This window comes from Argiope bruennichi, chromosome 7, assembly GCF_947563725.1.
Source record: "Argiope bruennichi chromosome 7, qqArgBrue1.1, whole genome shotgun sequence".
NCBI lineage: Eukaryota > Metazoa > Arthropoda > Arachnida > Araneae > Araneidae > Argiope > Argiope bruennichi.
Genome location: NC_079157.1, coordinates 87,387,602 through 87,403,059, shown reverse-complemented (window position 1 = coordinate 87,403,059; position 15,458 = coordinate 87,387,602). Strand labels below are relative to the sequence as shown.

Genomic DNA, 15,458 nt, shown 5'->3' with positions numbered 1-15,458 from the left:
ACATTGAACACAGCATGTCCCATTCAAAAAACAGTAGTAACAAGTTTGCTTTGCATGTTACTTACCCCTAGATCCAGATTTAAATTGGCAGCTATCCAATCTCTTCCTTTCTGATAGTCATCATTCAATCCCATTATATATAATGTGTTCAGTCCATCAACAATGGTGGCTCCCATGGCAGTTTTTCCAAAGATACCAGCAGAGTGACCTCTCTTGGACAGTGGTCTTAGCTCATTCTGTCCCCACGCATACTGAACATAATTATCCCAGGCATGTTTCATCATCTGAAAGAGAAATAAGCATCATTAATCAAAAAATATCTAAAAAATTTAATTATCATTAATTAAAAATACATAGGCATCGATTAAATAATATTCTTTCGAAAGGGCATTCAATCAAATTATTTGATAAGAAAAAGGCAAATTTCAACAATTTAATTCTAACTATCACAAGCAACTAACTGGTCCTCAGAGATACTGATTATTTTTATTTAATGATTAAATCATTTAGATATAATGGCCCCTCATAGACCATGATTCCCTCAAACTGTTAGATCCTAAAAGTCTTTTTATTTTAACTGTCTTACATATATTCCATTTACTGTATGTATGAACGTTTCTAATGGTTCTCAACACTATGATATCAGAGTGCTTATAAAAATATAAATGCACAGTTCATCAATCTTCTAAAGGTCGAGGTATTGAAACATACTTTTTTTTTTTTTTTTTTTTCGTTTTGTAAACTATATGCATGTTAAACAGAATCTTTCTTCTTTAGCCTTCAGCAATGGGAGAAAAAAAAAATCAAGGCATTAAATATTTGCCGAAACAATTAAAATTGTTTGAATTTCAAAGCAGCAACATAATCTATAGCTGATATATATATATATATATATTCTCAAGAGAATTTTGTACGACTATCATTAAAAGGATAAGTTTTTAAATTTTGAAATGATGTACAATTCAGTTTTACGCAATATTATTTTCGGAAATTACAGTTAAACGCTACAGTTCCGTTTAATGTTTAATTAATTAAAATTCTAATTGAAATTCAAAAAAAAAAATGCATCAAAATGCACATTTTCATTCTCCAAAATATATATGTGACTAACTTGGTATCAATGGCCTGGCCAATAGGAGGGCAGCACAAACACTTCATCTTAATTATTAATAAAGATATAAAAATTAATTCATAATCTTTAGTTTCCAATTCTGTTAGAGTTAATAAAGCATGCTAACAAAATTCCAGTTGATGTTTCTTAGTCCATGAATTATAACGGAAACCAAGAAATAATTTAATTGAAGCTAATGTAATAACTTCCACAACAATAAAGAATACTTTGGTTGAGTTTTATCTCAACTTATAATAAAGGAAAAAGTGTGTATGAGGGTATGTCTGTCTGTAGCAATCAATATATCGGACTGCTGGGCTAGAATCATCAAATTTGGCACAGATATACTTCAGAGACCACAAATGATTCCGGATGATTTTAAAAATAATTAAAATTTTAATTAAAAATATGACTGTGACTTCTAGAATAATTTTCAAAAATATAGAAGAACAAAAGTGATTTTTTGTACAAATTTAAAAAAAAAATTGATTTTTAATAACTAAACAATTTAAATTTTTTTGATAAAAATGTAACAAATTTTCAATTTTTTTTTTTTTTTTTTTTTTTTTTTGCGTGGTTTTAATAATGCTCTCTACTGTTGCAATGAAATTCAAACCAACCACTTTTAATGTTCCATCCAATATATAATCGTTTATTTTCATATATTTCTTTATAATGAAGTTCTTTTAATAAAGGGAAAAAAATTATAAGCCTTCGTTAAACAGGAACATTCATTATACTAATTAATTTTTAATAACATTCGTGCAATAATCAAAATTTAGATAATCTTAATTACATCTTAACAGCTTGCAAAAAAATAATCTAATCTTCGCAAGAACAGTTGTAAACAAATTAATTTACAGCATTAGTTACTAGAAAAAACAAATCAATTTTAAATAACATATTTTCTTTGGAAAAGAAAAACGGTCTAATAACATATTTTGGAAAGAAAAACTGTCTAAAATCTCCAACATCATAATCATTTGTTTAAATTAAGCTATTCAGTTATTTCTATTTCCAGAAATTCGTTCCCGAACAAGTTTCGATGAATAATATGAATTAAAAAAAAATACTTCTAAAAGACCCACAATTTCATTAATCTTCAATCAATTACGAAGAAAAAAACATCAACAGGTGACCAAGAAACCTCAGGTTGCCAACTTTTAATAGGACTTTAAGAACTTGATAGATGGATTTTTAATGGCTCGTAGTGCACTCCAAAATAATTATAGGATTCTTATTTCGAGAAAGAATCATACTTAATTGATCTATCCGAGAGATAGCGGCAAGAATACAAAGAAAAATATTTCACCACTATAGATTTCAGAATAAAATGTCAAAAATGCTTAGGATAATTCATTTGATGACGTAAACGATACTTATTAAAGCATAATTCTCTTGATAATGCAGGGAATTTTGTAAAGTATATTTCAAAATGCACTGAAATCAGATAATTTCATATAGCATCTCCTATTTCATGATGAGACAGGTACTACATATACTTCTATTTAGAAATGAAATAAAAAAAAAATCAAACAGTGCAGCAATATTATTTTGATGTTCATCAACTTCGGAAATTTGAGCTTGAAAAAAGAAATCGCGCTGTATTAAGATATTAAATCGTAAGCGAAAATAAAATGGCTTATAAATATAACCAAGATCACAAGATATGACAGCACACATTTTTTATCAGATTTTTCAATACTTGTCAGCTAAAAAAGTAATGACAACAAATTTGATCAAAAAGCTTCATTAAAATTCTAATTAAATAATGAATACAACAAAGAAAACAGCATTCGCGCACTGAGTTATTTTGTTCTATTCCAACATATATGAAAGATTAAATGTAGAGGTTGAAAAAAGCCAATTCAAGTTTTAATAGATATCACAAATTCAGATATTGTCTATTTGTCAGACACTATTAAAACGAATATTAGTTTAGAAATGCAACAAAGATGAAACCTGAAAATATAAATATTGACATCGGAAAAGAATTAACTAGTAAAAGAATGCGCCTAAGAACTCAGGAAAAGCGGTTTTCTTTTTTACTGTGTATCAACCCCTATGTGGTGCAAAATCGTCCAAAAATGATAGGCACGGTTTTCTGAAATAAACGATTCTTTACAAAGAAGAAAATGCCTATGTTCTCTAATTATCACAGATTATCTTGATTAATAATAGTAACAGTCAGTATAGATGTACAAATACGAAGTATAATTTTGAAGAAAATTATCGTTTATTTAAAATTCATTTGTCTAGTTCTGTTTTTCTCTGATGTGTATTAGCTATCGTGAAAAAAAACTAAATCAAAAATGGTAAAACTTTATGATCCCTAATGTACATAAAGTAAAATTTAAAATCTTTAAGAGCCCTCGAGGGGCAATTGTAAAATAGTCATGTTAAAGACGAATTCGTGATCATATTAGGGATTAGCAACTGGTTCTTAAAAATTCTCCATTATTAAGCCTTTCTTCAACAGAAGGGGAGAGGGGATTCGGTTGGTAAGCTGGAATGCATTAGTAGAATTTTATACCCGAATGAGGGAGACAAAGAAATTTATCAAAATCTCATAGCCGAATTTTTATGCGATTACAATATTATCTTGGAATACGAGAAAATTTAAAATAAATGTAAAAATACCCCCCCCCCATTCTCATTTTTCAGCCGTCATCTATTAAATTTCACCTAAGCCAAATATTAAAACTTGCGTTCTTAAAAATGAAATGAAATATCAACTGACATTCAATGTCTCATTTATGCAATCTCAATTATAATTTCAGCTCATTTTTTCTTCAAAAACTACGAGCTGAGACAGCTATCGATGGAAGCACGATGTAGGTCAAAACCATAACAAAGCACACGGAACATCACTCGTCCATCACGTGATTCCCTACGAAATATGCGAGGAAACTACCCATCCTACCCCCTTTGATCGATAGGTGAGGAGGGAGGTGGGGTAGATGAGTGAGTATCCGGCAGCCGAATCCGGCAACGCGCCAAAGGCCGGACGCCTCTCACACGAATCCGCTCTCTCCATCATCTTTTCCAAAATCGACTCTTGTCAAGTGGCCGTATTCGAACAATGGCACCTCTTCAGAAGTCAGAATTGTTCCTCTTCCTTTTATTATTGTCTTTTAAATAAATTTTTGAACAGTAGAAAAAGTTCATCGATGAAAGGGCAAAGACAGCGCGAGTGTTAACGGAATTTTTATTCCCGCTTTTATTCTTTTTTTAAGTCCCCGGAGAGTTTTTCGAGATCCAAGTTCAGCATTACCGCATGAATATATGATGTGATATTGATGCATCCGATTTTTATTCATTTCTTCTGGGACTTGTATTCGCATCCCTCCTCCCGCCCAATTCTCTTTTATTTTACGTGAAATATTTATAAATCTTGCGGCCCAATTTGCGAAAAACATCTTTTATAAATATATGTTTTCGAACTTAAAGTTGTTTGAATGAACTAACTACTCACTGAATAATCCAGTCTTAAAACTTTATAACTTTATCATTCTTAAAATAGATATAACGTAGTCATTTATAAAGTAGATTTCCTAATTATTCAGCCTTAATATTTTAATTCATTGCGATTTCAATTCATTTCGACCGTTATTCGATTACAGTAATTTATGACACAAATTGACAGCAAGTGGTTTCGTTTCGTTTTACCTAGATATATTTTAATCCAGTTTCGAACCAACATGATAACTATTTTTGGACGGAGTTCCTATTTTTGAACCATGATCAGACGACGAGAATGACACCTGGGTCAACCACTTCCCTCTCTAAACTTTTACGCCACATCAACAAAAGAGAATTTGTTTTTGACGGATTTAATGAGCACAAGACCTGCTGACACGGCGGGTCTTCAGAGAAATCGGGTTTCAAACCTGCAACCTTCTGGTCTCAAAGTCAAAGCCTTACCAGGCGTTAAATGAATACATCCAGTTAAATAGTCAAGAGATCTCATTGAACGAAAACTAATATATCTCACATGAATTAATTTTTAGCATTAACAATTAATATTTTGGATAATAGAAAAGTGTAAACTTACGATTGTTTCATTTTATATACATTGCATAGCTAAAAATATAAATTACAGCATAAATCGTCTACTTAACGCTCAATTGTGTATTCAATCTTTAATTTTTAAATTAGTCTAGCTTTTCTTCGTGTTCATTATATTTTGAGATGTATTTAATCCAGTTTTTAATTAATTAATTAAAAACTATAAACTATTTATTAATTTTTTTTTAATCCAGAAATTTTTATTCTCAAAAATAGGGAAGAAAAGGAGAGGTAAATAAAATAAATATATTTCAAAGTTATTTCTTGCATACCCCCAACCCGCCGAAAAAAGGAATTACGAGATAGTTCAATATATTGTCGTTATTTCTCAATTGTATAATGCTGTAATATCTTTTTTTAACTAAAAATTTTTGTAATTAAACGCATATTAACTATGAAAATTCTTGAAATAACATTGAAGTCGTTTCAATTTTTATGTAAAGTAGTTATTTTCCATATCATAACATATGGAAATTTAAAATAAAAATGTTCAGAAAAGAGAAATATTAAAAGGTAATCCATACCATTACAAAGGGGAACTTTTTCACGTGCTATAATGGCAGTTATTTCACTATGAATGTTAACTGTATTTCCTTTTCCAAAAGGAAAAAACAGTAGCTTGGTAATATTTTATTGATGTCTCAACAAACGGCTTCGTAATGTATAATAAATATATCTGGGGGATAAAAAATATCTCAGACCACGCAGTGCTTCAATCAACTTAACATTTTTATTTATTTATTTGATAATTTGCCAGTTAACCATATTTGATAATTTCAGTAAACCAGATTTATAAATCAAGGCATTAGTTGTAACTTTGTTGCAACTTTAGAAAGAGGCAAACTAATTTCATTTTAAATATTTAAATGCCAATATTGTGCGAACGTGCAAAGCAACTAGCATAACTGAATTAGACAAAGGTCATACTAGTAGACAAATCATTATGAAAAAATTATTCGTTTATCCGCATAATGAATAAATTATTAATTATGCAGATAGAGGTAGACACACTGGAAGCGTGACGATACGTGCCTTTTACATCTGCACGAAGTTGTTCAATATTTACGCTATATTTTGAAATGTTCATTATAATATTTGGATCCGAATGAATAGTTTAAAGTATCTTTGGCAAAACGAAATGAAAAATTAAACTACAAGTAAACTAATTTAATTCAAATTTGAAGAAATGTTAAGCTTTTGCATACTTTCAAATCATTCGAAAATGGCGATATCTACTCCTTATGTCATTTGCTCGTACTAAATTCTCCTCGATATTCTTGCGCTATTTTAATTATTTTTCACGGGTATCTATCTATTTATAAAAATAGGCAAAATAACCGACAATCTGATTAACAGATTCATTATGCTATTTCTGAACTATAAGGCCAAAGTCACAGAAATCTAGCAGGTATGATATTAATACATTTTGTTTCTAATTTGGACTTTTGTGATTATGGTATACCATTAATTTATTAAAATTTTAAGAAGATTCACACTTCTAGGTTGAAATACTACAGCATGATTATTGAAGCTTCATTTGTCTATTTTTAAATTATATATAAACAATTCATTGTGGCTACAATAATGTGCACACAGAAAAACGCATTTAATATTGTTGCAACGCCAACGTATAAAAATGTAGTAAAAAAAACCAGCCGCCTTTGGCAAACAACTTGTTCGCCCAAATTATTGACTACTTAGGTTGTTAAACGATTAATATGGAATACACTTTAAAACAAACAAACATTTACCCTTGTTATTTGATACGATTGGATTTATTACAGATTAATTATTGGATTTGCTACAAATTAATGACCTCAAATGTAAAATGAAAGCACTGCACAGTAAAAGTTCGGAGTTAATGATTAGCAAAATATTTTGATGGATGAGTTTAAATTTCATCATAATATTGTAAACATTATTACTGATTGCGTATCAAATTTAATTTTTTAAAAATTATACGGAAAAGAAATTGATGTCAATAAAAATGATGTAGAACATCTTTTTGAATTTTAAAATAATGCTAAAACCACTTCTGTAAGATAATAGCTTTGAAAATATGGACATCCAATTCCTGTGGGAGACATTGTGGTTATTTATCTGACGATAGTTAAGCCTATTTTCGTGCAGGAATAAAACTTTCGGTTTGAAGCCTGTTTCTATTATCTTAATCTTTTATATCTTTTTTTTCCTCTCTACGAATGAAGTGTTTGGTGACACGGCGAGCTCTCCCATGAGCATTTCTAATAAATTTTTGCAGCTCTATTAGTGAGTGAAAGAAAGCATAGAATGAAATGCAACAAGTCGCTGAATAATGGAGTCTGAATTTCGAACAAACATTTATTAACATTTAACTTTTTTTTTTTTTTTTACGAGAGAGAGAGAGATTAGGAACATTTTTGTAAAATATACTGAAAAAATCATAAAAATTTCAAAAAATTGAGAGGATAATATTAAATTAATATAGTTAAAAAGCAAGATTTTTAAAATTTGAAAACAACGTAAAATTATTTTTAATTAAAATTTATTACATTTTTTGTAACTAACCGAGACGAAGAAATACACGAGGTTATAGAAAAAAGAACGTAAAAACGTTTACAACTTCCAATGTTTTGTCGTGTAGTTCGTCTAGAAGGATTTTGCATGGAGTATGTTGCATGACTTAATTTACAGATAATATCGATCCCTTGAACATTATCATGTAGAAAAAAAATTATCCAATACGATGGGAAAAAAAAAAAAAAAAAAAAAAAAAAAAGGTAAAAACTAATATAATGTGAATACAAACATTTTCGCATTGCAATCCATCTGCTGATATAAATTTAGAGAAAACGAAAATAATCATTTCGAAAAACCATACGAAAGCCGAGCGAAAAATAAAAAGTACAAATACAATAAAAAAAAAATATGATCGATATTCGCCCTGGAGTCTCATAGATTAAATTTCAAACTTCATGATGAGGATAGAATTTATTATTTAGCATCATCATTCATGCTGAAATTGAATATTTATCATTATTTTTAATGCTTGTCATCATTCTTAATTTTTAATAAAAACAGCACGGCGCAAAGATTTTAAAAAATTAGGAATTCAAAATACACTATAAAATCTTAATTGCGAAATAAGAATTTTGCAATGAATAAAAAATTAATTTTAAAAAACGGATATTAGATTAGAACGACATAATTTAGTAAAGTTTAATTCGTTTTTTTTTTTTTTTTTCATTTTAGTTATTGCGTATAATTTTAATAGTTACAGTATTAAATTATTTATAACAAACTTATTTATATTTTACAATATTGCACAAGTAATTCATATCTAACAAAAGTATACGTCTATCAATAAATATAGCATATTAATAAAAATTGCGTTTTAATTAGGTTTTTTTTATACAAAAAAACTATAATTTTTAAAATTGAGGAGTGCAGTGGAAAAAGTAAAAAATCATAAAGGAAGAAAAGCTAATTATAGTATATAATTAAAATGGAGTTTAAATCACGTTCATAATATTTTAATTCAATGCTTCAGAATTTTTTTCTTGATATTTATTTAAATTTAGATTATTCCATTTCCAACTAAAAATCTAACAATGTAATAAATAGGAGGATAGCCCTCTAGTGGCTATAGAGAGAAACAGATAGTCAATCTCTAGCCATCGGAAATGTAAGCTTGTGGTCGCCAATTTGCGACTGACTGATTTCATAATAACATACACAGGCTCGCTCAAATAACATTATATTTAAGACCTAATGAGCTACAGTCGCAAACAATTAGACACAACACGATTAACACACAAAACAATTCAGACAAATCCAAACGATGCTACATTTCCGACGGCTAGACGTTGTCTACCTGTTTCTCTCTATAGCCACTAGAGGGCTATCCTTATATTTATTATTATTGTTGTTATATTATCATATAACAATTATTATATATCATTTTTTTTCTCCACATATTCATAGCCAGATAGTAAATGCCATATGGAATCAATATTAAAATGAGGTGATTTATTGATGACTTAATTCTGAAATATTAAAGAATATTATATTGTCGTCGGGAACTGTTCCATTACATTCATTTCATTAAAAATAAATATAATAAGTAGGAAGAAAGAAAATAAATACAGCATCGATTCCACCATTGCAGGCATAAAAAAATTCCAAGTTCTATAAAAGAGCGCAATATTGAAAAATTAAGAAATGTTGAAAAATAAGTTTCCAGGAAAAAAAGAATAAAACAGAATCGTCGTTAAGCTAGTCAAGAATATTGAGGCATACAATTTTCATATTTCATCACAAACGAAAATTGTCTACAGTTATTTTTTTAACTTCTGAAAATTAACTGTTTGAAACAGATTTCATTGTGAACATGCAAAAATTGACCTTGGTAACAATCAATAGCTACTCCTCTGAAAGTAATTTAGTCTCCTAGGCACTTCTCTAACACCTCACAACAAACATTGTTATTTCTCCATTTTGTATCATAACATAAAGGAATTTTAAAATTAAAAAAATTACCAAAAAGTGAAACTTTAAAGTTAATCCATACCGTTACCAAGGGGAAGTTTTTCACCTATTGTAACAGTTGTTTCGTTATAAATGTTAACTATATTTTTCTTTTCCAAAAATTCATATGTCCCCTCCCCTCATTAAACAGCAGTTTGGTAATATTTTATTGGTGTCGCAATGGTTTCGTACTACAGAAGGGCTTGATTGCTATATCTATATATAACACAGAAATTAAAACTTCTGCATCAGGCAGATGCCCTTCTGGCTATGTTTTCTACAAACTTAGAGCTGCTATTTAGAGGGCAAGTAACGTTTGTGTAGCGTCTGCTATTTTCAGTTCAGCAGGCAGCTTTTAAAATCCTATTGGCCAAACTGGCTTCTACAATAATCAAATTGAATCAATCGAAATTGTTGTTGACAATTCAGTCGAAATACTAAAGAATTTAAAATTGCAAAGTCAATTTTGCGTAATTTTTGCAAATGCATTCCTTTTACGTTGTAGCTTGCAAATAATTGACAATTTATTGATATCACAGAGTATCTAGAAAAATCTTGGACAGATTGCAAATTCTGTAAAACAAAAATGATAAGGAATCGAAACAAAATGTCTTTATTTACTGAGATTAGAGCTAATTTAGTATATTTCAGCATGGTACCTTTGATTTCGTCTAGTATGTCCAAGTGATAATCAATTTCATGCTATGCACTTACAATTACTCGAGGAGGTACAGACTGAATATCAGTTGGAATATGCTGCAAACCTAGAAAATTGTTGCAAAGCATTTAATATAAACAATCTTTCTATAATCCCTCCATTAAAAAAATCTATGGAACTTAATTTTGAAAATCATAAACGATTACTAAGAGAAATTCTCATTAAACCATCATCAAATCACACATTCCTTCAATCCACAAATTCCTTATCGAATCGCAAGGATCTCGAATTCAAAACTCCAAAGGCGGTGGTGGTGGTGAATTCATTGGCACAAGCACCATTTTTATAGGACTCCACAGAAGTAATTTCAAGTCATGTTATAGTCGCTTAGAAGACATTACAGCGCATATTCTTTAAATGCACATAGTACTTATGACAGATAAGGACTATGCGCATTCTTCCAGCAAGATGAATAACGGATTCCAAAATAAAAAGTGTCATGTATCAGATAAATTATCGAATATGACTTCCCATCTCACAGTTGTCAAAATAAAAGAGATCGATAGCAGCTCTGCAGATTTTCATAGCAAAATAAGAAATATATGTGCCCACAGAAGATAAAAAATGGCATCACTCCATGGAATTAAATATAGAGGAAAGAGAGGCGATTGACATCAGAAGCATTGCTCAAATGTTACTGTAGGATCCACAACTTAAAAGTCGCAATAAATCAACTTTTTACCTTGAAACTTTTCTTCGAATTGTAGGGAGAGAGATTTCAAGATGGCAAGAAAGATGATGGAGGGGGGAGCAGCAATTGGGCAGACTGGAATAGGAGAAATGGTTTCTGACACCGAATAAGTGAGCATTTTGATGCTTCTATTTAATTCTCGGACCGGCTAATAAAAAGATGGCATACAGCATGATTAATGTGCATCTGAGCGAGGTGTGTGTGATTAGGGTCGGCTAATGGGGAGCAATTACCGTCCGAAAGCACAGTCGATAATCGTTCACCGAAAGGTCAGCTGTCAAGCGGCGGTTCTTCGGAAATTGACCCTTCTGAACAGAACACCACTTCTCACTCGTGTGTACAAGATGGGAGATGTTTTTGCCCGCAATAATTTTACGCGTGGTTGCCTGCAATGTCAGATGGCGAAGAAGCAAAAAAACAGTATTGGATATTTCAAAAATAGATCAGTTTGTGCGCGAAGTTATTTTTGGATTTAACAGCGGGATTCTTTTAAGTAAACTATTTCTGATTCTTTACGCTTCAAAGACATCTGCTTCTCCACGGCGCATTACTCTCTCATTCTGAAGACAGTTCCAACAAATTTTTTTTTGCCCGCAGAAAAAAAAAAAGAAAAAAGATTTCGGACCTTCATAATTTATTTATTTATTCTTTAATTGCTGAACTCTTGTTAAATGAAAATAACATGTTAATCCGAATATCATGGAGAAATTCCTTAATAATTTTTTTTTAATGTGATATTAAATTGCGATTTATTAAGTAACCGAGATGCGTGCATTGCTCATTCAAGAGGACTTAACTGGGAAGAACAGGCGAACTAATTTTCTTCAGCTGATCTCCTTAATTGCCATCTGTTAAGCAAAGTAGCTGATTTTTTTTTTTGGGGGGGGGGTAGAGTTTTCATACCTTAATACATTGGTCGTCAAAGAGGGGAGGGGGAATCATCGGAGACCAGCATTTGCTTATGTACGTACTGTCTGCGTATGTAAAGCGTACTGTACGCCAAAGTCATACAACCATTTCAGGGTTCTGAGGGAAATAGGTGACCGGCAACGCACAATAATCCTTGAACAATCGTTCAACGCTGCCGGTCATACTTTCTATATATTTCACTATATAAAATGGTCGACGTGACCCCTGCCCTACCCAGAAGCGAGATTCCGTTTGAGAATATAATATACAAGAAATCAAATAATTGCCATTCGTAGTACAATTATTCCATTAGTAACATGATGGGTACTGATGACACCCAGACACCGAGAAAGCACCAATGTGCCAAAAATATGCAATAAATGATAAAAATGCAAAAAATTTATAAAATACTAATTATATTTACATATCTCGAAGAATAAGCCAGAAAACCAATAGTCATTTTTCAAACAATTTTAAATAAAATTTTCAGGCGATCATTGTGTTAAAATGGGAGGGGAGGGAGAGACGAACTCGCATTTTTCAATATTCTGAGTTCTTAAACACTGGTGATCTTACGTACCAAAGGGTTGATATCAATGCGGTGAATGATAGCAAGTTCAACTGCAAAAGCTATAAATATAGAATTTTGTAATAGCTATAAAATTTCCATTGTAAAAAATCATGGCTACCTAGATAGAACCCATCAGCGATCTGTAACCTGTCAGAATTCAAAGACCCAGCTTGTTGCGTTTTTGATTTAGTACATTTACCAGTTAGAGTTATATGTTAAACTTGACCACATATCAAATTTTATCTGTTTAACGTATTGAGATTTTTAATTATTGCGTTGAGAGACAAACATAACTTCAAAAGTGACGATTTACTAAAATCTTTAGGTCAAAATTTGAACGATTGCAAAACTTTCTTTTTGTATACTAAAAGTCAAAAGGTTTTAGCTGTTAAAACATCTTTTATGATCTTATATCTACATACTGATAATAATTTTAACTTGGAATGCAAAGTTTACAAATCTGCACTCAAGGCAGCATGTATATTCAAAACAGTTAGCATCTCATCAGCCATAGTCTCAAAACAGTTAGCACTATATAACAGTTACATTCGCATCGAGTAAATATTTTTTACAACTCCAAAAATTATAGTTTAACCCTTTCTAGGGCCGTGGGAAGTATGCTTCCCACCAAATTTATCAATCTTTGTATGAAATTATGTAGGTTGGCATAAGTCCTGACAAATTTTTTTTAGTAAATCAGAAATTTAGATGCTTCAGTTCTTTATCTCAGACAAAATGATGTGTTTCGATTAGTTACTTAAGTATTAACTAACCAAATTAATTAAATAATCAAATTAAATTTAATAAGCTAAATGAATCCCTTTTCTTATTCTAATTCCAAGCCAAAAAATATTTTAACATAATATGACTAGAAAAAAATGGCCTTTTAAAGGGTTAATATATTAATAAAATACTTACATATTTTAAATATCAATGAAACTTATACACAGAATCATATAATCTATCAATGCTCAAAGTCATTTGATTGACAAGTGAAAAAGTATTAATAATTATATGAGAGATAAATATCAGAACTAATCATACGAGGGGGGATTTCGAGTTAAAAATTTATACATACCTGCAACAGGAGAGAAATTCTTCTAACTTTTGACCAAAAAAATATGAAGCGCATATACTTTTTTTATAGGAGAAAAAAATGGGTTCTTCATACTTTTGAATTACGGATTCCCAAAAAAATAAATAAATTTAATCAAAAATCAAAATTAAGAGGAACAAGAAATGGCAGTGTACCATATTATTTCCCTTAGGTACGGATATTGGTTTTGGATGTGCCAATGGATTATAATATTTAAGACGTATTTATTTTCCTTTTTGATTTCTGCTTAGTTTTTTTTTTTTTTTTAGTTACCTGGTGGGTTTTTTTTATTAGCTTTTTATGTTTGGGGAAATATTTTTTTTTATCCATCTCATTTTCTATAAACTAAGAAGTATACCTTATTACTATGTAATATTATTACAGAAGGAATATTATGCGTTTAAGAAATTTATACGAGTCCTTCCCATCAGTTAGAATTGTGTCTCTGAATTAATCTCATAACGGAAATCAAAATTATTCGGATACTACGAAACTACAGACATCCATGACATTTCAGTTCAAGATATACAAAATATGATAGTGGTTGTCGAATTAAAATACAGTTTTGTCAATATAGTGATGTTCAAAATCAATCAGATAATGAATTCAGATTATTCAAGTGACAGCTGAGTAAACATTCTATATTCAGAACTTCCATATCGCATCAAAAGCCCTTGAACTTCTACTGAATACTAGTTCCAGGGACTAGATAATCTCCAGTGGGAGCCAGATTTATACCCGCGATTTTCAGATCACGAAGCCAGGACTGCCGAAAAGCCATCGCAGCCCTTTATGCATTCCGCGGGCCATTTATTTATACAAAAAAAACATAAGCGATAACTTAAGTACTCGGAACTGTATTCTTGACAACCTATTTAAGAAATGCATGTTAAATCTTTATTGGGGTGGCAAATGGGGGTCTGCAAGGCGCCAAAGGCAGGAATTCGCTTAATCAATGCCAAATGCGAACTGCACATCCACACCTGCAGAAAGAGAAACAGAAAGAGAAGTGGGCGGAGAGGATTATGGAAATACTATTCTCATTTCCATCGCCAGTCATTATCGCCAAGCTCTCCCCCGCCCTCTCTCTCTTCAAGAAATATGACCAAATCGTGGCCCACTGTAAAACTCCTAGCCCAGAATTGATAACACATTCGAAGTGAAAACTAATATGACAGAATCTTGAAAACAAAATATGAGTGATATTAATTAAATGAATAAACTTCGTTTATGTTTATTAGGGACATTATTTCATTGCTAAATTTATACAGAAATGAAGCACTAAGAGATTATAGATATAAATAACTAATTACGCTACAAAATCTTAGCTGTTGCCTTACGATTATGGAAATGCTACTCTTATTTCCATTTATTACTACTTACTTACATTATTACTCTTATTTCCAGTCATTATCGCCAAACTCTCTCTCTTAAAGAAATATCGACGCGCTGGCCAAATCGCGATTCATTGTGAAGCACCCAGTTTATTACTTGGTAAACTTATTCGAAGTGAAAACTAATATGACGGAATCTTGAAAACAAAATATGAGTGATATTAATTAAATGAATAAACTTCGTTTATGTTTATTAGGGACATTATTTCATTGCTAAATTTATACAGAAATGAAGCACTAAGAGATTATAGATATAAATAACTAATTACGCTACAAAATCTTAGCTGTTGCCTTACGATTATGGAAATGCTACTCTTATTTCCATTTATTACTACTTACTTACATTATTACTCTTATTTCCAGTCATTATCGCCAAACTCTCTCTCTTAAAGAA

General features: G+C 30.6%; 1 protein-coding gene across 2 annotated transcripts in view; it reads right to left on the bottom strand.

The window, feature by feature from the left end:
- The window catches only part of LOC129975171 (mannosyl-oligosaccharide 1,2-alpha-mannosidase IA-like), a 94,794-nt gene that overhangs the window by 13,632 nt on the left and 65,704 nt on the right, over positions 1-15,458 (bottom strand). For both annotated transcript variants that reach the window (XM_056088139.1, XM_056088140.1), the window contains exon 2: positions 66-284. In XM_056088139.1, coding sequence (XP_055944114.1) covers positions 66-284 — 219 coding nt within the window. The remainder of the gene's footprint in view (positions 1-65; positions 285-15,458) is intronic.